Source organism: Otolemur garnettii, unplaced genomic scaffold (assembly GCF_000181295.1).
Source record: "Otolemur garnettii isolate 467f Iridium unplaced genomic scaffold, OtoGar3 scaffold00011, whole genome shotgun sequence".
NCBI classification, from domain to species: Eukaryota; Metazoa; Chordata; class Mammalia; order Primates; family Galagidae; genus Otolemur; species Otolemur garnettii.
The window spans coordinates 14,897,183-14,924,083 of NW_003852406.1; the positions used below are offsets into that span (position 1 = coordinate 14,897,183).

Here is a 26,901-nt window from a genome sequence, read left to right on the forward strand (position 1 = left end):
TAGCTCCCCCTCCAACCCCCCACTCCGAGATTCTATTCTGTGAACCATGCAGGGCTAATCTCATTCTAGACACTGTATTTGTGAAGAAATCAAGGCACAGAGTGGCCAACATGACTTGCTCAGATTGACACAGGCTCTTAGTGATAGAGCTGGGCCCAGAAGTCTGTCCTCTGGTGGGGGGGGGGGGAGCACTTTTGCCGAGCACAGCACGTGGGAAGGCATCCCTGATTCTCCCGTGGCCCCAGGAGCTGGTGGGGAGGAAACGGGAAATGGTGCCTCTGACAGCTGTCTTCAGGAGACAGCCATGGGCACCCGGGGCTCTCTGCTTCTCACCTTGAGGACTTGCATGGGGAAATTCTGCTTCTGAGGACCCCTTCAGGGAACCCAAGTCAGGTAGACTGTTGAGAGGGAGGCCGGGTGGACATCTGTTGTTCCTGCCTCCCAAGGGATTCTCCTTGTCACCTGGGGTGATGGCCCTGAGACTGCGTTTTTAAATTTTCAAAACTGATTTTTAAACTTCATTTTGTAGCTGAAGTGTTCCCTTTAAGTGTTTTATTCTCTTGGTTTTTAAATTTGGTTTGAGAGTCCAGCGTTTCATTTTTCATCCAGACGAACGATTATCATGAACATCAGTTTGTCTCTTTGTATCTTTCAGACATCCTAAGTGAGACCTTGCAAATCATCTAGGAAAATGGTGGCCCTGTCCTTGAAGATTTGTGTCCGCCACTGCAATGTGGTGAAGACCATGCAGTTTGAACCGTCTACGGCAGTGTACGACGCATGCCGAGTCATTCGGGAACGGGTACCGGAGGCACAGACTGGCCAAGGTAAGTCACCGCTACTTACTGACTTAAGGCATGTACCTGTGTGTTTTTTTCACTTTGCAGCTAGAGAAAGGGAAGCTCCGGGGGGTGCACAGCCCCCTAGCATGTGTGTTACAAGTGAAACGTCTTCTCAGAACAGACAGTGCCCACTCTCTGTGTGAGGCTTGTCATGGCAGTGACCACATCTGCTGCCGAGTCTTTGTCATCACCACGCCCAGCATCTTGACCCTCATGGACATCAAAACTGTGCTGCCTAGTGTACAAGTCACTTTGGGACAAACGAAGCTGCTCTGACACTTACTGGTTGTGTATAAGCCCCATCTCCTAGGCGTGAACACTCTCCACTGCCATCAGGACCCAGGGCAAGTCTTACATTACAAGTTCTTTGAAGGGGCTTTATAAATTTTATCTTAAACCTTAAAAGACATGTGTGATACATGTTTTGCTTGATGTTTGGTTAAACCACTGACCCGTTAGTCTGAGTTTAAACAAAAGCCATTCATAGAGTTTATTTTTATTTTATGTATTTATTTTTTGAGACAGAGCCTCACTCTACCAAGCACCCTTGTGATGTGTTGCATCACAGCTCACAGCAACCTCGAACACTCGGGCTCAAGCAATTCTCTTGCCTCAGCCTCCCAAGTAGCTGGGACTGCAGGCCACAATGCCCAGCTATTTTTAGAGACAGGCTCTTGCTCTTGCTCAGACTGGTCTCGAACTCCTAAACTCAGGCAATCCATGTACCTCGGCCTCCCAGGGTGCTGGGATCACAGGCATGAGCGGCCGTGCCCGGCCTCCGTTCATACAGTTTAATTCTCTCTTTCCTGTGTCTTCTCTCTGTGTACCCTTCCCTTACTTAGTGTTTGACTGACAGTTGAGAAACTGGATCACTCACATGGAAAAGCCTTGAGTGGGAAAGTGGATAAAACTTACCTTAAAAATTGGAAGAGTAAAAATCAAACATCACATCAAGGGTAACATAACTAAGAATGGATCTTCTTAAAAAGATGTACTTTTCACAAAACTCTCCTGATCTTTGGGCCTAAAAGCATCATTTGGGTTATTCAGAATACTGTATTATTTCTTGATGACCCAGAAATAAAAATAAAGTTTACTTATATCCCCAGCCTTACTCCGTGGTTTGGTTGTCCAGTCATTTATCCTGTCTTTACTTTTCTGTTCCTTTTTTTTTTCCTTTTGTTTGACTGTTTTACAGTTTGCTTTTATTCATTTATTTATTTCAGAATATTAAGGGAGGCTAGGTGTTTGTGTCACATGGATACCTTGCTATTCCTTTCTTATGGCTGTTTGTTTCAGATTTTTCTTGATTTTTTTTGGAAATAGAGTTTTTGGAAAGGTAAAAATCGTTAAAGGTCTTGAAGTTGTTTCTCTGAGTGACAGCAGAAGCTCTGGGCCCCCGCTGGGTCTCTGAGCAGAAAGAGAGAAGTCTTTGGATAGAAAATGGTACTGCTCCCCACACCTCCTGTATCTCTTAGGCCAGATCCAAAGTTTCCAATGGAGAGTACGAAGCTTAATTTTCTAGTGTTTTCATAACCTGGTGCTGTGGTGGGGCAGAGGCTTCATTTCAAGAAGAAATCCTACCTCCCCTTTACAATGCTATCTTGGGATGGTGGGGAACCATTTGAGGTGTAAAGGCTCCATCTGGACCCCAATGCCTGAGTGGCCTCGGACTTAGAAGGTCACTTCCCTAGTGTCTCTCCCTGACTGTCTTCTATTTTCCCTGGGTTTTTAGCCTGCTCTTCATGGCAAAGACTAAGGAACAAACTCAAATTCAGTTAGATACCAATTTGGAGCGCTTCATTCTTGATGTTTCCCTGAATTTTAGTCACAGCTACAGCCCACTGGTTAGGAAACGGGAGCCTTATTTGTGGGCGTTGCTTCTGCGAATCAACTCTTCCTCCTCCAGGTCTGCGTTGGCCCAGCGTCTGCCTGTGTTGTCAAAACGAAGTGTTTCTCCCTGCCGGAGGAGAGCAGCCACATCCTTGCCGAGTCAGCAGGCTCAGGGCCTGGGAGTCAGCGAGGGCTTCATCACCGCTCTGTCTTCTATTTGCCTTTCTGTTTGTGTTCCAGCTTCGGACTATGGGCTGTTTCTTTCGGATGAAGACCCCCGGAAAGGGATTTGGCTGGAGGCGGGCAGAACACTGGATTACTACATGTTACGAAATGGGGTATGCTGCTCAGCCCGTTATTTTCGTTTTTCACCACTTTGTCCCTGGGCCGTCCATGGAAACCGCTGTTGTTATGCCATTTTGATTCAAGGGCATCTTATGTTTGTTTTGATGTAGTGAACTTTATAAGGGCTGTCCAGGTGGTGACAGACAATGCCAGCAACCCAAACAGTTTGGGTCAGTGTCTGAAGCAGTTTCTACATGGCCATTGTTGGACTTGGTAGGTGTGAGAGGCAATTCTGCGTCTTGCTATAAGTGCGTAGCGCATCCCCCTGCCTGGGGACAGGGAATGAGGGCTGATGAGCGGGGGAAGGAAATGGGGGTCTAAGGATAGTTGGAGACTGAATATTAATCAGTGTTTTGGTTTTAAAAAAAAAACTTCAAATTAAAGATGCGAGCTTAATAATCATCAGTAATAGTAGCACAACAACAACGAAAGTGGTTGTATTATGGAAGCAAGGTGATGTCATGAGAAAAAATGGGTTAAACATCTGTTCAGCTAAACCTCCGGGATACTGGGTATCTTGGTATGTTGGCTGGAGTGGACCTATCAGATTGAACAGAATTCCATAGAGGGAGAGCAGGGTATGTGATGCCAATTAATCTTCCCTCCATGGTTTTATTTTTAGTAAGTATAGTAAGCAAGAAGTCTCTTATTTAAAAAAAAAATTTTTTTTTTTTTGGCATGCAGTTTTTGGCTGAGGCTGCCACCTCTGGTATATGGGGCTGGCGCCCTGCTCCTTGAAACCACAAGCTCTGCCCTCTTATTTAAAAAATGACTCCCAAATTTTTTACCCCTGTTTGGTCTTGCCATTATTTTTTCACTGCCCTCTGGTGAATAAATACTGCTACGACAGAGATATGCCACTACTGTAAAGAATTATGGGGCTGTTGTGTATGTATTTCATTAGATATAAGACAGTAAAATTTTAAAAGTAAACTTTCATTTTATAGTTATAGATAGTAAAAATTGCTTATGACAATGTAAAAGATAATTGGAGACACATACTCAATGTCTTTTAAAAAGGCAAGTAGTCATTTCCCTCCCTCTACCAATTCTCGTTTGAGCAGTTAATTCCCAGCCTTTCAGGAGGACATACATTACCTTTATTTCTCAGAAGGTAGTTTTCAGTAATTGCGAGCTATAAATATTTCTTCTTGGGGTGCAATTTTACTATCAGATTTTAAAGAAATCTTTATGAAAGTAATTATTTAGCATCGGCGAGTCTGTTACAATCGTGGCAACAACCCTAGGAGTACTTAGGAAGGTTTTTTGGAAGAAAGAGGAACTCACAGTCTGCTGGGGGGAAAAGTCATTTTTTAAAGAAAAGTGTCCAAGTTTGTTATCTGTTTTCGCACTCAGTGTGAAATGCCTGTGTGGTTTGTGCTCTAGGATATTTTGGAATATAAAAAGAAACAGAGACCTCAGAAAATTCGGATGCTGGATGGATCTGTGAAGACGGTGATGGTGGACGATTCCAAGACAGTGGGAGAACTCCTGGTGACTATCTGCAGCAGGATAGGTGAGCTTTCCTGTGCCCTGGGTACTTTTTTTTGCTTCACTTTTCATTGCATGCCTCTGTTCCACCCCCACTTTGGTGTCTAGTCTATTTTGAATGCATCTGAACAAACCCAGTCCTGCCAATCACAAGAGAGTCCATGCATTCTCCAGATTAGCCAATCCACTAACCCCTTGGACTTCTCACAGAGTCACAAGCGAGAGCTTTCATTTCCCTTTCTAAAACAAAGGGATTTTCACGTTCAAAGTAACGTTTTTGGAAATTGTGCGTTGGTCTCCCGACCATTGTTGCATTTTATCCAAGCATCATTGATACGCCCTATCTCCCTAACTACTTCTGGCCACAGCCTAGATGATTGAGGATTAGAAGCTTTTCCTCTTGAGGCTTCTATTAGTCTCCCCAGAGAACAAGCATGCCTCCTCTCTACATGAAGTAGAGAGAAGAAGAAAGTAGACTTGCCTGCTTAATTATCTCTTCAGGCAAAGGAAGCCCAGTTCCTTCATACACTTCCTGGTTGACGTTGTCTTGCCTTCCTCTGAATGATCTCTACTTTGTAGTTTCTCAAAAATTAGAGGAGGGAATTGAACATGATCTGTGGAATGGGACTCAACTAGCTGAAGATCTTCATTTTATTGGTTGTCGTGGCTGCCTCCCTGACTCTCACATTACTCAGGCCTCCTTTAGCTCTTTGCCACCATTCACTCCTTGGACTATCCGGTCCCTAAGACAGAAAGGGGTCAACAGCCTTTCAATCATTTGGAATTATAACCTAATTTCTATTGCTAGGAATAACAAATTATGAAGAATACTCTTTAATCCAAGAAACTATTGAGGAAAAGAAAGAGGAAGGGTCGGGTACGCTCAAAAAAGACAGGACACTGTTACGAGATGAGAGGAAAATGGAGAAGTTGAAGGCCAAGCTTCACACAGATGATGACTGTAAGTGTCTGAGAAGGAAGTGAGATGCGGGCACACAGGCTCTGCCAAGCCTTGCTTTCCTCTGTAAATAAAATTAACTGTCATGCCATTCGTGTCTAAAGAAATCATCTTTAGTATCAAATATGTAAATCATGTTCACAGTTCCTTCATTGTCTCTAAAAATGTTTTAATAGTTTGAACTGGGATTCAACTTAGGTTGGATAACATGTCACTTAACTCTTTTAACTAAGTATTAATAGATCGCCTCTCCATCTTTTCTTAATGGACCAATAATAATATATTCATGGGGTACAATGTGATGTTTTAATGTGTGTAGAAAGAGTCAAGCTAATTAACATAGCTGTCACTTCACTGCTTTATTTTTTGAGGGTGAAAATGTTAAAAGTGTATTCTGTTAGCAGTTTGGAAATATACAATATATTATTATTAACTGGTCACCATGCAGTACAATAATCTTATCTCTTTTTTTTTTTTTTTGCCTTGCAATTTCTTTGTGTGTGAAGAAGAAACCAGATTGGGCTTAGCGCCTATTGCTCAGCAGCTAGGGCACCAGCCACATACACTGGAGCTGGTGGGTTCGAACCCAGTCTGGGCCTGCAAACAACAGTGACAACTACGACAACAACAATAACAAAATAGCTGGGCCTTGTGGCAGGCGCCTGTAGTCCCAGCTACTTGGGAGGCTGAGGCAAGAGAATTGCCTAAGCCCAAAAACTAGAGGTTGCTGTGAGCTGTGTGACAACACAGCACTCTACCGAGGGCGGCAAAGTAAGACTCAGTCTCCAAAAAAAAAAAAAAGAAAGAAAGAAAAGCAGAAACCAGACTGTTAACTGTATAGCATCTCCTACATTCTGGATTTTGGTTATCAATACCTGTGGTGTCATTTAATATATTTGTTTGTCCTTTTTAATTCCTTAGATCTGAAGGCTTGATTAGGTGTGTGTTGAATAAAGATTGCTTCTCTAGTGGAGATGAGTACTTTAGCAGACAGTTGTTTCTGATTGTCTTCTTTGAGGGGATGTTACATCCATAGATGACCATTTCCTAGACCCATTATTTCCTTAGGGGTTAAAATAGTAACATAAATCTGTTATGGGAAAGTCATGTTCTGCAGCTGCACAGTGACTGTTTGGAGAAGCCGGCACAGGATCTCACGCGGCCCTAAGGCCCGTGCTGTATGCCCCTTGCTGCCTGACCCTGCACTGCGAGGATCTTAATTCATCGCACAGTCCGTTTAGACTCCCAGCCTCTTCCGTTCTCTGCTTTGTTCTTGCTGCCGCAGTGGGATGACATCCCCATTGTCATTGCGTGGATTGGTCTTTGCTAGGGCCATCATTTCCTCTGAACCTCTCTTTCTTTTTTTCCTTCTACCATATTTGATTTCCAGTTACATACTTCTTTCCAAGAGACTTTGGTAGACAAATCCCAAGAATGTATTATTATACACCTGATACTCTGTGTGCTCAAGTTGCTTCTAATTGAGTGAGACTGGTAAGAATTACTTACCACATGTGTGTTAAGCCCAGAGGGTAGGAGTGAGAGCTGTGGGCAGTGTAGAGGGGGGTGATCAATTCCCACACACCTGGACGTGAGGACAGGGCTGTCAGAATGCCATAGATTCGAGCTGGGCCATGGGCAGGGTTCTGTCACTGCCATCTTTGGTGTTCTGTCTGTCCCATCCCCTCCACGGTTTTGCATTCTTCCTCTTTCTACTGGGGTTCCATTATGCTGAGTCTCAAAATTACTTCACTTGCTGAGACTGAAGTATCTGCTCTTGATTTAAAAGGAAATCCTAACGTGGTTTCTTAGCACAAACACTGATTTCCTTATTTCTTTCCCCCATGGACAGGGACACACAGGGGGGGCATAAAGTTCATGTGCAGTTTAACATAGTGTGGGATCTAAAATGCACATGAACTTTGTGGCCACTCTGTATAAAAAATTCATTGTAGTGCTTTAGCGAACTTAGGAAAGGCTGGGCCTGTCTCCCTCATTTCTGTTTTTGTCAGTCATATGGTAGATGCGAAATTGTTTCGCGAAGTTAAACACCCTTCTAATATAAGGAGTAATTGTAATCAGATATCAGAGGGATAGAAATCTGCATCACACGCTGTTCTGGTAAGTCTCCTTCATGAAGAGGAAAGATGAACAGTTCTTCTGTTTGTCTGGTTGTGTTGCAGTAAATTGGCTGGATCACAGCCGAACGTTCAGAGAACAAGGAGTGGATGAGAATGAGACGCTGCTGCTTAGACGGAAGTTCTTTTACTCTGATCAGAATGTAGACTCCAGAGACCCGGTGCAGCTGAACTTGCTTTACGTTCAGGTACAGTATGGACTGCCCAGATGCTGAGCTTGCGAGATTTCTGGAAGCTGCCAGCTGTGTCTCGAGGACAGGAACGTGGCACTGGCTTCTGTCCCATTTCCAGTGGGCCCTCTACGTGGACTCCCCACGTGTGTGCTCTGATGTCAGCTGGTACTTAACGTGCGCCAATAACTGTCCAGCATAGGGCCTCTCCGTGGCTACCCAGATTGGGACATCATGGCCGGCACTGTCCCTCTGTCTTTGAGTGGGGATTGTATTTCATTTAACCTGCTCTCCATTTCAGATACAGTCGCTTTCTTAGCACCTTAGAATATAAGAGCATATTGGTCAGAAAATCAGTACGTCTCATTAACTGAAAGATAGCTTGTCAATGACCTTTTTGTCTTTACCATTAGCTAATTGTTCAGACTCCGAAGATGTTTCACCTACCTGAGTTGTAGTTTCCCAATAGGGAAGATGTGGGCTTTGCACTGGGTGGTCCCAGAGGTTTCTTTTGGCTCAATGAAAACCTTGTCAGTCTTTTTCCTGCTTTCAGCCCCCCCAATTTCTTTTCACCTTTTCCTCCCCCCTTTCCCCCTTCCCCCTTCCTCTCTTCCCCTTTTCCTTTCCCCTCTTCCCTTCACCCCTTCTTTCCCCCTCCTTCCCTTTCCTCTCCTTCCACTTGTTTGTCAGTCTGTCTGCCATAAAAGTAATGTAGGGATTGACAAACTATAGCCACACTTCTGCCTGTATTCAAAAATAAAGTTTTATTGAGTTGCAGCTCACTCATTTTAAGTATTACATATTGATAATTCCCTTTCTGTGTTATGTAATTGTGTATTTTCTGTAACTGCTCTCACCATCCAGTGGCAGAGTTATAGTTGTGATAGAGGCTACATGGCCCATGAGGCCTGAAATGTTTACTATTTGGCCTTTTGGAGCAAAAGTCTGTTGAGCCTTGAGTTAGTGGATGGAAGGAGGACTGAGAGGAAAGGCTGGAAGGCCAGAAAGAGGGAGATAGAAGGGCATTGAGAAGATACTTGTTAGTCTCAGGCTCAGAGCGATAGTGAAAAGTGTCCCTCTTAGTCTCTGAGGGGTCATTGAAAGAGAAGCAGAAGGAAGAAGGAGAAGTACCAAGAGCAGTGGCAGTGGATCGAGACCCACCAGAAGGCCTGCAGACACCATGAGCTCCCTGCTCTAGGGCCACGCTTTTGCTTGTCATTTCCCCTAAATGTCTTGAGCCTTGAATTCTTGTCTGTGTATGTGTATGCGTGTGTATCCCTCTCTCTCTCCTAATATTAAATGTTACATTGATCTTTCGGTCATGGTGAAGTTTGGGTTGATTTTACTTCTAGGCATTCCTTCTGTTAGCTTTATGATTCGTTGTTGTAAAAAGTAAGTTGTATTTCTCCTTCGGCCTCTCTGAATCTGATCATTTCATAAGATTTTCCTGTGCCTCTTAATTTTTCATAATCACTTCTGCCTTCCTGGATTATCGTCAGGCTGTGCTTTTGGTGTAACCGACACCTCTGATGCTTTCCATCTACAGGCCGTTTGGGGCAAAGACTTGTTTTCCTTGCGTATTCTGCTGTGCTCAGTCACCTGCAGCATTGTGCATGTGTCACCGTGGGCTGGCTGGCAGTGTCCCCTGCTCCACGAGAGCGTGTGCTCGGGTGTGGGAGTGCGTCAGTGGAGAAGAGGCGTCATTGCTCCAAGCCTGATGCTGTAACTTCTGCTTGTGTTTCAGGCTCGGGATGACATCCTGAATGGCTCTCACCCTGTCTCCTTCGAGAAAGCCTGCGAGTTTGGTGGATTTCAAGCTCAGATCCAATTTGGACCTCACGTGGAACATAAACACAAACCTGGATTCTTAGAGTAAATGGCCTTTTGTTGCTCATTTTCTCTCCTTTCCTCCTCAGCTTCTTTCTCTTTCACATGTTTATTTGAGCGAGGTACCCACAATACACACCCTAATTTCAATCACTTATGAAAATGTTAGCTTTTTTTTTTTTTAATTGAATGGTAACTATGTACGTTAATGCACTTCTGGGGTAAAAATGTTAGCTTTTAATTCAGTTGAGTATATGACTGAAAATTTGTCGATCTTGAGAAAAGCAAGAGAAAGTCTGACATTTCTTTGAATAGAAATTCATCGTTGAGGTGACTGTGAGGGTCGTCTGTTCCAAGCTCAGATACTATATGATTTTCTCTGTACTAGAGTCTGTTGCACCTTCCAGCTATTGTCCAGCCTGTCCTAGGATGTCTGTAGAGTTGAGGAATTCATTTCTTCCATCTTCTTTAACCTCTGCCCTTTAGAATATTCCTTGTTTACAGTAGACTTTTTTTTTTTTGCAGTTTTTGGCCGAGGCTGGGTTTGAACCCGCCACCTCTGGCATATGGGGCCAGCGCCCTACTCCTTTGAGCCACAGGCGCCACCTTAGACCATTTTTAAAAATCTTTAATTTCTCCATATTCCTATATTAGAACAGTAGAGTATAAGATTCACAGTCTTGCTGGGCATGGTGGCTCACACCTGTAATCCTAGCACTCTGGGAGGCCAAGGCAGGTGGATTGCTTGAGCTCATGAGTTCAAGACCTGCCAGTACAAGAACAAGACCCTGTTTCTACTAAAAATAGAAAAACTGAGGCAAGAGGATTGCTTGAACCCAAGAGTTGGAGGTTACTGTGAGCTATGACGCCACAGCACTGTACTCAGGATGATACTCTGTCTGTAGCACTTTACCGAGGGCAACATAGTGAGACTCTGTCTCAAAAAAAAGTGATATTTATGTGAAATACTTGTTCCATTCTTTCCACCCATTCGGTCTTTGGTTCTCTTTTACAAAATGATGGCATTTTTTCTGGCTCCAGACTTCAAGATTCTAGAGTGAGCTGACCCTCTGGGTTCATCTTGACCCCCAGAATGTGGACTTTAGGCTGGGTTTCCTGGGAATGCCCAGGGGGTCAGTTGCAGCCATCCATAGGCTGCTGTTTGCCTAAGGATATTCTCCCCATTATTTCAGTCTGGATTTTTCCAAGGGCTTTGTCTGTTTCTTCCTCTGGTAATTGTCCTTTTCTTTCTCTGTGCTCTCTACCCCTCCCCTCTTTCTTTTTTATTTGTTTTTCCTTTCTATTTCCTCTTAGTACAGATGAAACATTGGCATAAACCATAAAAATCACTCCAGAGCATCTCCCGGGGTCAATGTCACGCTGTCATCTAGAGTCCAGTTTGTACAGGGTTTGGACGTAGGGTCATGGCGTGAGGGCCACCTTGGGAGTGGGAGGACATAGCTTTTCTGGAGTAGGTGACAGCTGGCAGCATGGGCTGCATTGAAGAGGCCGTCCATTGTACTTGTGTCCACATGCATGGAGGGAGGAGCATGATGCAAAGGCGTACTTGCCCTTGACCCCACTCTCACTGTGGTGGAAAGTAATCAGGACCTGCACATGGCCCTGAGTAGGAAGAAGGCCTGACTTTTCTTCTGGTGGCAGAGAACACCTGGCCAATATGCTGTTTGTTCTAAATTGAGTTGTTACCAAAAAATCTCCAAAGAACTTCTACCCTTGAGTTGGTTAATCCCTGGAAGCCCAAGGTGGTGCTTTGATTTGCTCTACAATATGCCATATGGTGACCTTGAGTCTGAGAACAGCTCTGAACAGCTCCTGTCACGGACTCTGTTCTGTGTTCTCCCGGTGAGTCATGGGGCCAAGTGTTCCTCAGGGCCCGTTTCTGCCTGGCTGTTCTGGCTTCCTTCCTCTGCAGAGCCTTGGGAAGCTTGCCTCTCCATTCAAATGCTTTTCCAAACACCTTGTGCACATGCTCTTTTAGTAGTTTCCACATTCCCACATTCTAGCCTTAACAACTGGTTCCCCAGATACATTGGGTGTCATAAACCTGAGGATTATGCCCACGGATATTGATACATAAATACCAAGAACTAATTAGGCCTTGGAGGAAATGACATTTCTGTTTCTAGGCTGATGGAGAGTAGAGAAAATGAAGGGAAGGGTGATGAACCAAAAAACTGAAATGTTTGTGTTCATAGCTATAAACTGTGTGGCTCGGGTGGGGAGGAGATCCGGATGGAGCCTTTCATTGGTGCCTCCACAGGTGGCGATGCTGCCATGGCCATTCCGGTACTGCCTTTCTCCAGAGCGCAGGGGAAACGAATTCTCAGGGCCCCCTTGTGAACGGAGAATGTGGTATTTTATGTGACGTGGAGGAAGAAGCACAGAGAGGAGAAGTGGCTCGTTCACAGTTCCTCAAAGAGTCTTCTGTAAATAGCTCCTGACTGCTAACCCTGGGCTCTCATTTTCAGAGATACTCCTACTTTTAGAGAAAGTCAGAGTTGCCCTTTTCTTGGTCTCACAGTATGCAGCCAAACGAGGGAGGTGCTAAAACATATGATTACCAAGGTCCTTTGTTCTTTTTCCTAGTATGACTGGTTATACTAACCAAATCCTGGTGAATGTTATGACGTGGCTGACTGCTTGTGTTGAGATTTCAAACTGATAGCAGAGAATGGTATCGGTCATAACAGTGTGCACTGCAATCTGTGGTTCTCTTGAATGCTGCATGCTCACACTCCAGTGAAAATGTTTTTCTCTTAATAATCTGATATAGCAAAAGTTACCCAGTCCTTTTTTCTAATAGGAAACTCATGCCTCTAGTGATACATATACCTTTTCTCAGGTTCCAAATTAAAAGGAGCTTATTTGGCCTGGTGGCAATGATTTTTCCCCATGAGTTTGATTTACTTTTTAATTAGCCCAAATCTAGTTCAGGTAATAAGGTATTTTCACTTTATGTAGACATTTAGTTGTGTACGGTAAAACTTTCCGAGGATTTAAGTTACATCTTAATTGAAACAAAACAGCAAGGGCACATTCCTGATTTGTAAGTTGGATATTGGGTCCTGTTCTCTCCTGGACTGTCCCTGAGGACTGGCAGGGCCCTGTTTTGCCGCCTTTATGTCAGGCATCCTCAAACTACGGCTCGCGGGCCACATGCAGCCCGCCTAGGACATTTATCTGGCCCGCCGGGTGTTTTTGCCTCCACTGCCTGTCCTGCTTAGCAGCCGACTCGTCTGGGGGCCTGCAATCCAGCCCTCCAACGGTCTGAGGGACAGTGAACTGGCCCCCTGTTTAAAAAGTTTGAGGATCCCTGCTTTGTGTCTTTCCCCATCTAGCTTTCCTATGTGCTATCTGCTTGAATAATTCATGGGTTTAAAAAAAAATAGTGAGAAGATTGGACTTTTGACAGAGACAGGTTGAAGACACAGCCACCAGAAGGAGGTATGTAGGGATGTGTAGGTTTCTGAAGGAGGTATGCAGGGATGTGTTTAACAGGTACAAAGCTTTTGATTTGGGGAAGTTTGCTTAGCATTTTTGTTCCAAATTAGCATAATATAGACTTTTTTTTTTTTTTGGCTGTTTTTGGCCGAGGCTGGGTTTGAACCCGCCACCTCCAGCATATGGGGCTGGCGCCCTACTCCCTTGAGCCACAGGTGCTGCCTGACTTTTTATTTCTTTGTTTGCAGGTTTTGGCTGGGGCTGGGTTTGAACTAACCACCCTTGGTATGTAGGGCCGGTGCCCTACTCCTTGAGCCACAGGTGCTGCCCAAAATGGACTTTTTTAATGAGATTATCTTTGAGCTTTCTTCAGACTCTCCGTGATTTCTGGATTCAGGACCACTTTAGGTCCTCATTTAGAATGATGAAAATCAAGAGTGAAAGATTTTCGGAGATTTAAGGATTATGTAATATATCCCATCTACTCTTTTGATGGAAAAAATAGGTGCTAGAGAAGAGACAGGAAAAGCACAGAACCACAACGAGCTGGAAGCCAGAAGAAAGTCGGGTCTTCCAGACCTAATCTACTGCATTGCTACTTACATGACGGTTTTCCTCAGAAAACCTCAGAAAAGTCGGGTCTTCCAGACCTAATCTACTGCATTGCTACTTACATGACGGTTTTCCTCAGGTCACCTTCAAAAGTCTCAGAAATGGACATTTTGGGGGTGCATGAAGTAAAAACAACATAGGATCTAGGAATCAGTTATTTGCTTTATGTTCTTTTGTGTTTCAAAAAGGCTTGCAGAAAACATGATGTATGCTGTTAACCTGTTGAGGACTTGATATGTGTTTTGTTGTGCCAGGTACAGAGAAGATACAAGAGAGATATTATATACTAATTCTTTGCTGTTTTGGAGTCTACTGCCTATGTGATAAATAAACATATGAAATGGTACTATTGGGAGTCAGAACTTTGCTCTGATGATTTTGACTAAGTCTAACCCCTTAACCATGCTTTAAATGGCAGCGTGTCAAATGCATGAAGTCAAAAGTTGCCTTGCAGGCTCTCGGGCCTAATATAGATTGTTGCCAGAAGTTTGAAAAGAGTATGGTACATAAAGCAAGGTTGATCGAAGAAATTGACAAAATAGAAGGTAAATCTAAAGAATTAACTCTTAAGACAGCAACAACAAAATAAATTATAATAGTGACTGATTTCAAGACTGTTAAAAATATCTTGGAAAACTTTAGGAAGTGATCAGAGTGAAAGCTTTCTGTGGATTGCATCAGAGAGAATGAGAGTTACCGATAAACTTAGACCTTCAATTAGATAGATGTGGCAAAGTTTAAGGTAACTCTTAATAAAATTATTGGGGGAAAAATCAAAAGTAGCCTAATAGAATAGAAATAGAATGTATTTGGAAACAATGAAAGAAACCAGGCTTGTAATTTCTTTAATACAATTTTAATTACTGGTCAAAAGAAAAAGAAATAGACTGTGTAATTTTCAAACCAATAAGCATGGTAGAGGCAAGGAGGGAAAGGTGGACAGTTGACCATTACAATAGGAGTTGTGCTGGGTGGGTTATGGAAACAAAGCAAAAAAAGGTTGGTAAATAGAATGCACAAAATAAGATATAATAAATGCTTCTAAATATATCAGACATCATAGCAAATGTAAGTAAATCAAACTTAGCAGTTAATAAACAGAGGGTCTCACATCTGATAGAAGTGTTTAAACGTACAAGATCTGTGCTGTTTCTAGAAGACACATTGAAAATGTAAGGACAGAGAGAAGTTTAAAGTAAATGCATGGAAAGTGATGCACCAGGAAATTACTAGTTAAATCAAAGCTAGAGAAATTAGATTTAATGTCATGCAAAATAGAGTTTAAGGCAAACAAAGCCTAAGCAGAAATAAAGAAGATTGCTATAAAGATTGAAGACAAATTCTCCAGGATATTAAATAATTATGAAATTAAATAGTTGTGAAACTGCGTATGCACCTAACATAACATTTTTGCCTTAAATGTATATAAAGGAAAAATAAGCAGTGTTATAAAAATATCAGATATATAATGTTAGCGGAGTAATTTAATATTCTTCCCTCCATGAATGATTTAATATAGCTCTCTCAGTAGAGCAAGATCAAATAGGAGAAAGAAAATATTTAAGAGAAAGTAAAAAAGGCAACCACAGTGAATCACTAAAACCCAAAGCCGGTTCTTTGAAAAAAATTAATAGAGTTAGGTAGGCCTGGGGAGATTTGATCAAGAAAAACCAAAGAAGAAAAGGCCAGAATATTAGTAATGAAAATGGAGCAGACCTACAGGTAGAGATTATAAAAAGCATAATAGAATGTGATGAAAACTTAGAACCAAAAATATTTAGACAAAATGAACAACTGGAAAATCTGAGTAGACCTATCAACTTGAAAGAAATTGACTTATCAGTGTCAGTATATTGATCAGAAAACAATAATATAAAAACTAGGTCCAGGTTATTTCAGGAAATAGTCAAAAGAGTAAACTTCTCACCTTAACTGTAAATGAGCAGATCTGTAACGCCAAGGTGAACACAGATCAGAGAGAGCTGATAAACCACATGTAGATGTCTTCCCCACAGAAGTTAATAAAATGTTAAACTATAAGTCCAGCATGACGTGTACCTTTTTGTTGATAGGTATAAATTATTGCTAAATAGAGTTTCTTCTAGCAATGCAAAGTTCATGTATTCAGCAAACAATTCCTTGAGTGCCTTCTCTGTGGTAGACATCGTGCACTGGGGACACAGCAGTGGAAACACAGTCAGCATTTCTGCCCTCATGGAACTTAGATTCTAGTTCAGAGAGACAGGTGAGAAGCAATAACTAAGTAAAATACATAATATATTAAATGATGATGAATGAATGCAAAGGTAAAAAATAAAGCAGAAAAGGGGAATAGGGAGCTTGTGTAGTTTAGAGGGGAGGAATTTGCTATTTGAGTGGCCAAGAAACACCCCACAGAGAAGATAATCTTTGAGCTTGGTGGCTTAACATTAAGAGAGTGTATTTATTTAATCTACCCTGTTAACAGCTTAAAAAAAAACCCAAAACTATGATTGTCTTCATTGCTAGAGAGAATTTGATAAAATGAAACCATCTTGATATTTAAAAAAGATAGAGTTTGTGGCCTACCAGGAATCCATGGAAACCTTCCTAGTCTCCCAGCAAGTATCTATAATGAGTATCATAATTAATAGTTTAGTAATAGAGGCATTCTCTTTAGCATCAGGAAGGAGGCCTGCTATCTGTGCTGCTTGTCTACGTGGTACTGAACACCCTGACAAGTGCAGGAAGGGAAAGAAAGGGAAGTAAATGATACCAGGATTGGAAAAACAAAACTTTCATTTGTTGTAGGTGATATAATTATCTACATAGATAATCAGTCTGTCTACAGGGAAGATTACTAGAATAAATAAGAGTTTAAGGAAGGTCCCTGGAAAAATCAATATATAATAGCAATTAGCATTCCCATGTATAACAAATAGAAAATGTAATTGAAAAAAGAAATACCTTTCGTAATAATAACAATAAGTATAATTTACCTAGGAAGGAAGCAGTCCAATGATCTCTCAGAGCTAATCAATAAAATGATCAAAGTTTATAACAGATCATAAAAATATGAATAAATGGAATTATTATGTTAATGGCTAGGAAGACTCAATAGCAGATAAAGCAGTTCTACCAAAATTTATCTGTAGATTCAGTTCGATTCTAATCAAAATCCCACTTATCTAATAATGAGAAACCTATTCTTCATGTGGGTATTTCAGTAACGCTCTTATAAATTAATATGAACTAGTCAAAGCTCAAGAATGGCCAAGGCTGACTTGAGAGATGTGGTGCATTCACACAACCATCACAATTTCTTATAAAGATATAGTAATTAAAACATCATATTATTGTGATAGGGTGATATGGTAATTCAAAAGACTGATAAACCTACATTTATTAAAATTAAAATACCTTATTAGGTAAAAGACATCATCAAGTTAAGAGTAAAGCTTCAAACTGGATGAAGAAATTTGCATATTTGTAGTATGTACTGCAAGAACAAATTAATATCCAGGACATATTAAAAATGAAAGAAATCTTTTAAGAAAAATATTGCCAGGATATTGATAACACTTTAAAGAGGAAGAAACTCATTTGGCTTATAAAAATACAGAAAGTTATTTAACCTGATAAGTAATCTAAAAAAATGCAAAATCAAAAATACAGCATTTCATGTCAATCAGGTGGGCATATTTAAATATATGAATATACCAACATACTTCGAAGAGAAAACAAGATGTTTCAGGATATGTATCTTTGCATTTAAAAATATGCACACAGGCTAGGCAGGGTGGCTCACACCTGTAATCCTAGCACTCTGGGAGGCTGAGAGCTTAGGTTAAGCTTGTTTAAGCTTAGGAGTTCGAGACTAGGCTGAGCAAGAGTGAGATCTCATTCCTACTAAAAATAGAAAAAAAACTAGCCAGGTGTTGTGGTTGATTCCTGTAGTCTCAGCTACTCGGGAGGCTGAGGCAAGAGGACTGCTCAAGCCCAAGAGTTCGAGGTTGCTGTGAGCTACAATGACACCACAGCACTCTACCCAGGGGCAACAGAGTGAGACTCGGTCTCAAAAAAAAAAAAAAAAATGCACATAAATCAAAACAGGATACATTATTGTTTGTATATACAAGGAGATATAGGAACATTAAAATAGCCATGGAAACTATTTTTGATACAGTAGCTACCATTAGATAAATCTGGGATTTGGGACTTCAGATAATTATATAATCTCTATTTCTTTCACGACAGAGTAACAATCATAAAGCAAATATGGTAATATGTTAACATAGTTCTCCTTGGTGATAGGTAAAAAAGTTACAAAGTCTGTGAATTATTTGAAAACTCTCACAATGAACATTTATTTTAAAAAGATAGTTTCAATACTCTGGGCTTGAATTGATAAAAGCTTGTATTTGCTGAAGTTGGATACATGTGTGGCTAAAGCAAAATTATTAGGTATTGGAAGCCAGATGAAAAGGTTCCCTACTCTGTGAGTTTTTTATTTTTATTTTTTTGTAGAGACAGTCTCACTTTATCACCCTTGGTAGAGTGCCATGGTGTCACAGCTCACAGCAACCTCCAGCTCTTGGGCTTTGGTGATTCTCTTGCCTCAGCCTCCCCAGTAGCTGGGACTACAGGTGCCCGCCACAATGCCCGGTTGTTTTTTTGTTCAGTTTGGCCAGGGCCACGTTTGAATCCACGTTTATGGGGCCGGCGCCCTACCCACTGAGCCATAGGCACCACCCCTATACTCTGTGTATTATGGGAAGAAATGGTCCAATAGTTGGGTATAGGTGGGCAGGTCACAGGCTGAGAAATCTTTCTCATCTTTGGTTACCACAGCCCCTTTGTCTGGTTTGGGAATTCTTCAGAAGCATTTTAATGAGAAAATAAAGCAATCTAGGGTATAAATCTTCGTTGGAAAAGAATTGAGTAGACTTGGGAATTTTCCCCCACAAACTCACAATAATTCTGTCAACAAGCAAAGCTTTCGATACAGAAGGACTTTTTAAGTCAGTTTTTTACCTGGCGTTTGTCCGAACATATTCCTTCTATAGAGCTGGTCACCCGTGTGCCTTTGTCAGAATAATTTGGCTATTGGTTCTGTTTTCAAACTAGCTATAAAGCAGGTATTTCGATGTTTGCTGTTGCTGTTCATTAGCTGTCTTCCCTTCTCTTCCTCCCCACCACCCTCCCATTATTAAAAGTAAAAGACAACAAAAGGCCATTTGCATACTTTTCTGCAGTATCATTTCCCTACTGAGGGTCCCTATCATGTGTTACAGCCCAGAGTGTCCTTGTCTTCTCAGTTTGGAAAGGGGGACCTTTTGGTGGCACCTGTGTTGTTTCTTCCTGGCCCAGCCCCCTTAGGTTGGTCCCTGCCTTCCGAACCTCTTGCAAACCCAAGGGCTTTCCAACCAAAGACCTCTGCCTGGGCAAACACACGAGCTATCTTCACTCTCCACCTTTTTTTTTTTTTTTAACTAGCCTAACCCTTTCCCAACTCAGTGAATGCTTCCTTCAGCCCACATCTTCACCTCAAATAACCACACCTTCATCAGTACTCTGTCACACAGACTTCTTGATCTTTGAGTCTGGATTCAAATCTAAAATCTCAGTGTGTCTGATTCCCTGATTCCATAATTTGAGCTTTCAGTCCACTGTGCCTCCAACCTCAATCTGCATCAGAGTAGTGGTTCCCAACCTTTTTTGGCACCAGAGACTGGTTTCATGGAAGACAGTGTTTCCATGGCTCTGGGGGGATATGATATGGATGGATATGATTTCAGGATGATTCCAGAGCATTACCTCCCCACCTCAGATCTCAGGGTTATAGCATCATAAGGAACACCCAACCTCGGGCCCTTTCATGCACAGTTTACCGGAGAGTTTGGGCTCCTATGAGAATCTGCTGCTGCTGTTGATCTGATAGGAGGCGGAGCTCACACAGTGATGCAAGTGATGGAGGAGCAGCTGTAAATACCCATGAAGCTCCACTTACTCTCTGCGGCTCACCTCCTCTGTGTGATATGGTTCCTAGCAGGCCCCGGACTGGTAGTGATCCACAGCCCAAAGTTTGGGGACTGCAGGTCTGGAGAGCTTGGTAAAACAGTGATTGCTGGGCTTCAACCCCAGAGTCTCTTATTCAGCAGGTCTGGGGTGAAGCCTGAAAATTGGCATTTCTTTTTTGTTTATTTGGGGTTTTTTTGTTTGTTTGTTTAGAGACAGAGTCTCCCTCTGTTGCCTGGGCTGGATTGCCGTGGTGTGGTCATAGTTCTCTGCATCCTTGAACTCCAGGCTCAATGAAGCAATCTTCCTGCCTCAGCCTCCCACGCAGCTGTCACTATAGATGTGTGCAGCCACACCTGACTTTTTTTTTTTTAATTTTTTGATAGAGACTGGTCTCACTCTATTACCTAGGCTGCTCTCAAACTCCTGGCCTCAAGCAGTCTTGCCACTTTGGCCTCCCGGAGTACTGAGATTACAGGCATGAGTCACTGTTCCAGGCCAAAACTTGGCTATCCTAACACATGCCTAGGTGCTGCTGGTCCTGGGAACACACTTATGTGAGACCTTCATGTGATCTCAAATTTTTTTTGAAATTAGATGTAGAGACAGCTTAAATTGTACATAAGAACATGAGGCTTTATTATGCATACAATGGAATATTATTTAGCCTTTAAAAAGGAAATTACTGCTGTTTGTGGTAACATGGGGGAGCCCAGAGGACATTCTGTCCTTAAGTTAAAATAAACCATACACCCGCATAAAATCCTGAAGGATTTCACTTATATGTGGAATCTTAAAAAACTCAAATACATAGAAACAGATGAGAAAGGTGGTTATCAGGAGTAGGAGGCTGGGGGAAACGGGGATTGGTGGTCAGAGGGTGCAGAGTTTCAGTTATGCAGGATAAATGCGTCTAGAGCGCAGATATACGTCATGTACATCATGAGAACTGTGATAATACTGTATTGTATACTAAAAATTTTGCTAGAGATTTTAGTTACTTTTACCATAGAAGTAACTCATACATGTTTTAACTGTAGCACTCATTTTACTATGTATCTACCAAAACATGTTGAATATATATAACTCAAAAATTGCCACTTATCCTTGAAAGAATATGAGATTTCAGTGGAAATCTGAGTTTGAATCCAGATCCTGCTCCCCCAATGTGTTAATCATTAAACTCCCCTTTCCTGATTCTAGTGGTTTCTGGGCGTTTCGAAAAATTTGAGTGCTACCACCTGGTCCTTAATTACCATAATCTGATGGGCTGTTTGTCTTTTTATCCCAAAGGGGCTGAAATACTGATTACATGTGAATGTCATTTGGCTGGAGGGTAACTTGGGCTGGGGTGTCAGTGGCCAACAGCATGGTCTCTGGTGTTCACAGATGAGATTTGAATTGTGGGCTATGACTGTAGGCATCTGACATAGCACAGCTGAGCCTCAGAGCTTATGCATCTGTAGAGTGGAATTATTTCATCCTGGGGCTTTTGTCAGAATTTAATTAATCAACTTCTGCATGTAAAGCATCTGAAACTGTTTGACCTTCAATAAATGGCAGGTGGTGTTAATAGTAAATGTCCTCGCTCAGTGTGGTTTGGACCATTGGTTGGATAATCCAAAAGATTACTGCAAATAAAAGTCCTAACAAGTGCTGTCTACCTCTCAGAAAGCCTTTACCTTTTGTCTTTAGCAGTCATTGCCAGTCTTTTGATGTAGGGCCAAGGCTTTTTCTGTGTGAAGCCCCTGACTGGGTTTCTGGACTGCTTCCTTATGGGAACCATGCCTAATGCATCATCTATGAGGGACTCTTAAGTCATGGAGTAATCGATAAACACAGTACTTTTGGATTTTTTTAAATTTGTGGTACAAGTGCAGTTTTGGTCCATGTATACAGGCAGTCCCCAAGTTACAAACATTTGGCATTTGTGCAATTTGTACTTAAAACAGAGGCTATTGCAGTAAGTCTCTGAGTTACAAACATCTGACTGACATGACTCTGTTCTCCTCCATTGATGTAGAATACTTTTTAAAATTTTTTATGATTTTCTTGTCAGTATTTTACAGTTGTCTCTTACCTAACAATGCTTTGTAAATATTTACTTTTAGGAAGCATACAGTAGCTCAGTTTGTATACTATGTTAGCAGTTGATGGGCCATGTCAGTGCGTGATCATGTGATACACAGCCAGCCACAGCAGATTGGAGAACAGGTACAATGGACTCGGCCCAGCAGCAGCCAGGTTCTGAGAGGAGAGTCTATTGACTGCATCCCATGGATCTTAGAGAGGAAAAACATTGATTAGTGTACATGCTTATTGAAGTAGAGGCTCTAATACTGTTACTGCATTCAGAAAGGGAAGTATTTAAAAGTATTTAAAAGACTGGCAGGAAGGTTTAGAGCAGCAGTTCTCAACCTGTGGGTCACAACCCACAGGAACTGTATTAAAGGGTTACAGCATTAGGAAGGTTGAGAACCACTGGTTTAGAAGAAGAGTGAATGTATGACTTTTTGGTGGCTTCCCTTTTAAGGTGGGAATATTTAAGGAGGCAGAGGGAGAGACTTTTCTTGGCCAGAACTTGTTTAATTAGAACAATTTCCAATCAGGTTTGAATGTTGTAACCTGTTTGCTCAGAGAACGCTGACAGATTTCACTTGAATACATGCCCCAGATGTGAGGAGCCATCCAAAGTCAGGTTTGATAATCAGAACAGCTGAGCTAGAGCTGCTGCAGTGCTGGCAGGCAGACATTCCTGATAGCCGTGCGTGCTCACGGGTAATTTCCTGGGGGGAAATACATGCCACGTGCACACTCTCTCTCTCTCTCCCTCCCTCTCATCTCCACTCCCCCTCTGTCTCTCTTTCCCCTCTATCCTAAAATACTTTAAATTCCCTCCAAATCTATTCTTTGGACATCGGGGTAACGTCTCTCACATACCCTCTGAAGTTGGTTTTAGTACCTCCCAAAGAATGGATGGGAGGCAGATGCGGGTGGCTGCCTTGCTGAGTTTGGATCAGAGAAGTTTGTTGCGGTACTGGACTTTTCTTGCCATGGACACCCCACCTGTCCTACCTTGCTGGAGTAGGATCCTGTGCTACTTACTTACAGATGAAATGATCGCTGGATCCCACCATCTGGCATTCTAGTAACAATCATTGCTCTGAGAGGGCTTGGCATGGGGTGCTTTCTGTTGATGGTGTACAGGAGCTATACTGTCCAGGGGTCACAGCAGTGATCATGATGCTTCTTACCATTTCAGTGGGGGAAAGCCTGAAGCAGCTGTGTGTTCAGGGGACCCACTGTTAAGTCTGGGAGGTCAGAGGCTCTCTGCTTCTTCCTGACTCGTATGAGCCCCCCTAAGTCTTCACTGCTCTGAGACTCCATTTCTTCATTGTGATATTGACACCTTCCAGTTCTCTCTCTGAATCATTCATGTTTGCCCTGAAGTTGCATAGTGATAAACACAGCATCTAAGCAATTGCTGATTAGACGCTTCTTAGATCCTTCCTGTTGACTGAGTTGGGGTCTCCTGATGAGGTCAGAGTGTTCTCCTCATGCTCGGACTCAGATGCCTGAAACTCCCAGAATTGTACTTAACAACTTACCCCGCAGCAGTTTGCAGATTGACCAGAGCCATCATTCAAGTCTGATGGAGCCTGCACGTCCCCCTCTCCTCTTCTTTTGCTGCAGTATTTGAAAGCAAATCCCAGGCATTATATCGTTTCATCTGTAAGTACTTTGGTGTTTCTCTGACAATAGAAAATTATTTTAATAATAAATTTTTTTTTTAAAAAACAAGTCAGAAAATCGCCTTAACACCCAATGAAATCACCAATAATTCCTTAGGCTATGTTAAATTTTCCTTCATTGCTCAAAAGGGTCATCTTGTACTTGTTTCATATCCAGATCTATATGAGGCCTGCAAATTATATTTGATGTTTTGTAAAATGGCCACATCGACATACATTTTACATACAGTCTACCCATTTTCCAGTATATAAGTCAGCGTTTTTAGCATAGTCACGGGATTGTACAACCATCACAATAATCTAATTATAGAATTTTTTTTTTTTTTTTGAGACAGAGTCTCACTATGTCACCCTGGGTAGAGAACCATGGCTTCACAGCTCTTGGGCTCACACTCTTGGGCTCAAGCGATTCTCTTGCCTCAGCCTCCCAGGTAGCTGGGACTATAGGCACTTGCCACAGTGCCCAGCTATTTTATTTTTATTTATTTATTTACTTATTTGGTTGCAGTGATCATTTTAGCTGGCCCAGGCCAGGTTCGAACCTGCCAGCCTCAGTGTATGTGGCTGGCGCCGTACCCACTGGCCACAGGCGCTGCCTTATAGAACATTTTTAATATAACCCTGTGCCTATTAACAGTCACTCCCCACTTTTCTCATCCCTTCTCCAGCCTTGGCAACCACTAATCCTTTCTGTCTCCCTGGATTTGCCTTATCAGTGAAGTCACCCAACTTTTCTTCTGTGACTGGCCTCTGTCACTTGGCCCCGTGTTTCCACATCATAGTGTGTCTCCGTCCTTCGTGTAGACTGCTGACTAATTTTCTGTGGTACGGATAAAGCACATCTTATTTGTTCATCAGCTTTGGAGTTCTTTCCACCTTTGGACTATGATGAATAATGCTGCTGTCAACGTTTTTGGACGTACTTTTGTGTGGAGGTGCTTGAATATTTTTCTGGGTATATACCAAGTAATGGAATTGCTGTTTAATATTTCAAGGGACTACCAAACTGTTTTTCGCAGCAGCTGTACCATTTTCCATCCCGCCAGCGTATGTGAGGGTTCCAGTTTCCCCATGACCTCGCCAGCACTCACAGTTTTTTTGATTGTAGCCATCCTAGTGCGTGTGCGGTAGCATCATCACGTTGTGATTTTTCTTTGCATTTCCCTGTTGGCTAATGAGGTTGAATGGATTTTCACAAGCTCGTTGGCCGTTTGTATGTTTTCTTTGGGGAAATGTTCAGATCCTCTGCTTGATTTTTCTTTAATTAGGTGGTTAGTCTTTTTATTCAGCTGTAGGGGTTTATATATGCTGGATATAATTCCCTTCTCATATGTATAACTTGCAAATATTTACCCCCCCATTCTGAGGACTTTATTTTTATTTCCTTGGTTGTATCATTAGCAGTTCAGAAGTTAATTTTTGTTTTTTTTTGAGACAGAGCCTCAAGCTTTCCCCCTGGGTAGAGTGCCATGGCATCACAGCTCACAGCAACCTCCAACTCCTGGGCTCAAGAGATTCTCCTGCCTCTGCCTCCCAAGTAGCTGGGACTACAGGTGCCTGCCATAATGCCCGGCTATTTTTTGGTTGCAGCCGTCATTGTTGTTTTGGCAGGCCCGGGCTGGATTTGAACCCACCACCTTAGGTGTATGTGGCTGGTGCCTTAGCCACTTGAGCCACAGGCACCAAGTCCAGAAGTTAATTTTGATGTGTTCTAATCTATTTTTATCTTTTGCCACATTTGCTTTTGGTATCCTATCTAAAAATGCTTTGCCTGAACCAAGGTCATAAAGAATTACTCCTGTATTTTCTTCTGAGAGTTTTGGGGTTTTGTTTTTTTTTTTTTTTGAGACAGAGTCTTACTATGTTACCCTTGGTAGAGTGCCCATGGTGTCACAGCTCACAGTAACCTCAAACTCTTGGGCTTAAGTGATTCTTTTGCCTCAGCCTCTCAAGTAGCTGGGACTACAGGTGCCTGCCACAGCGCCTGGCTATTTTTTGTTGTAGTTGTCATTGTTATTTGGCAGGCCTGGGCTGAGGTCAAACCCACCAGCCCTGGTATATGTGGCTGGCGCCCTAGCCTGTGAGCGATAGGTGCCGAGCCTCTTTTGAGAGTTTTGTAGTCTAAGCTTTTGCATTTAGGTCTGTCATCATTTTGAGTTAATTTTAGTGTATAAGGTGAGGGAAAGAGTCCAACTTCTTTCTTTCCCATGCAGGTGTACAATTGTTTCCCCTCCATTTGTTTATTAAAAAACAAACTTCTTTCCCCATCAAATTGTCATGGAACCCTTGATGAAAAGCAGTTGACTGTAAATGTGAGGGTTAATTTCTGAACTCTCAATTCTGTGTCTGTCCCTAATCCATGCTGTACTGTCTTTGTTACTGTAGCTTACTTATAAATATGTTCCTTAAATTTATTTTTACCTAATACTATGTCCTTTTCACATATACCCACCCCTCCAACAATTTATTTGCACAGAAGCTGGGTTATTTTTACAGAATTTCTCATGTTTGGGTTTGGCTGATGACATCCTGATGATATCATTAACCATGGTTCTATAGTCTTCTTGTAGACTAGTATTTAGATCCAGGGGCTTATTTAAATTCAGGTTCAATTATGTATTTACTTGTAGTTCCTTTATTGCCAAGAATACTTCCTAAGCGGTGCAGTATACTTCCTTTTGTGTATTTATTGTCTGGTTATCCTACTTTCATTAATATGAAAATTGATCAGTGGGTTTGCATGTTATCACACGGATCCATCTGTTACGAAGTTCCCCATTAACTTGTCCTTTACTGGTTTTTGCAGTCATTGAAGTTTACTTTGATTTACCCATTATTTTATTACAAATTGTAAAATGATGATTTGGGGAGTCTAGTATTCCTTCTACACTGCTTACCTGTGATTGTCAACAGTAGAAACGGTACCTTTGTAAGATGACCACCCAAGGGACTGTGACAGACTGGTCAACATAGAGTTGGTCAACAGAAGGAACTGGGCCTGCTGCACTGATTATGTACATGTGGTGCAGGTCTGGTCTGTGACATTCAGGTCAAGGTAAGGAGGTGGTCAAGGTAGGGAAGGGGTCGGTCACCTATGGAGGTGCTACTGTACATACTTCTTTTCCTTCATTTATCAGTTTTCTGTCTAAGTCTGGTGCTCTAGCAGTTTCTGAGGTGACTCGTGATTTTTACATATCTGTGTTTTAACCTCTGGCACTCATCCTTTTTCTGATGTTCAAATTGTCCCATGAAATTAACTATATGATGTCTGAGATTTGCTTCAGGATCATCCAGGAGGAGGACTTGTGTGTGTGGAAGTCCATGGGTCACAGCTGGCCACAAGTTGATAATTGCCATCCAAGCTGGATGATGGGTTCATTATATTGCTTTCTTTTGTTTTATATATCATTTTAGAAATCATCCCATTTTGGGAGGGTGGGAATCCATTGATACTGGCTCTGGTACCATCTTGGT

General features: G+C 42.1%; 1 protein-coding gene across 1 annotated transcript in view; it reads left to right on the forward strand.

Moving 5' to 3' along the window:
• TLN2 (talin 2) overlaps nucleotides 1-26,901 on the forward strand; it is a 251,014-nt gene that overhangs the window by 60,088 nt on the left and 164,025 nt on the right. Inside the window, exons 2-7 of the mRNA XM_012801797.2 lie at nucleotides 656-827; nucleotides 2,916-3,013; nucleotides 4,407-4,536; nucleotides 5,320-5,472; nucleotides 7,653-7,795; nucleotides 9,522-9,649. Coding sequence (XP_012657251.1) covers nucleotides 692-827; nucleotides 2,916-3,013; nucleotides 4,407-4,536; nucleotides 5,320-5,472; nucleotides 7,653-7,795; nucleotides 9,522-9,649 — 788 coding nt within the window. The 5' untranslated portion in view covers nucleotides 656-691. The remainder of the gene's footprint in view (nucleotides 1-655; nucleotides 828-2,915; nucleotides 3,014-4,406; nucleotides 4,537-5,319; nucleotides 5,473-7,652; nucleotides 7,796-9,521; nucleotides 9,650-26,901) is intronic.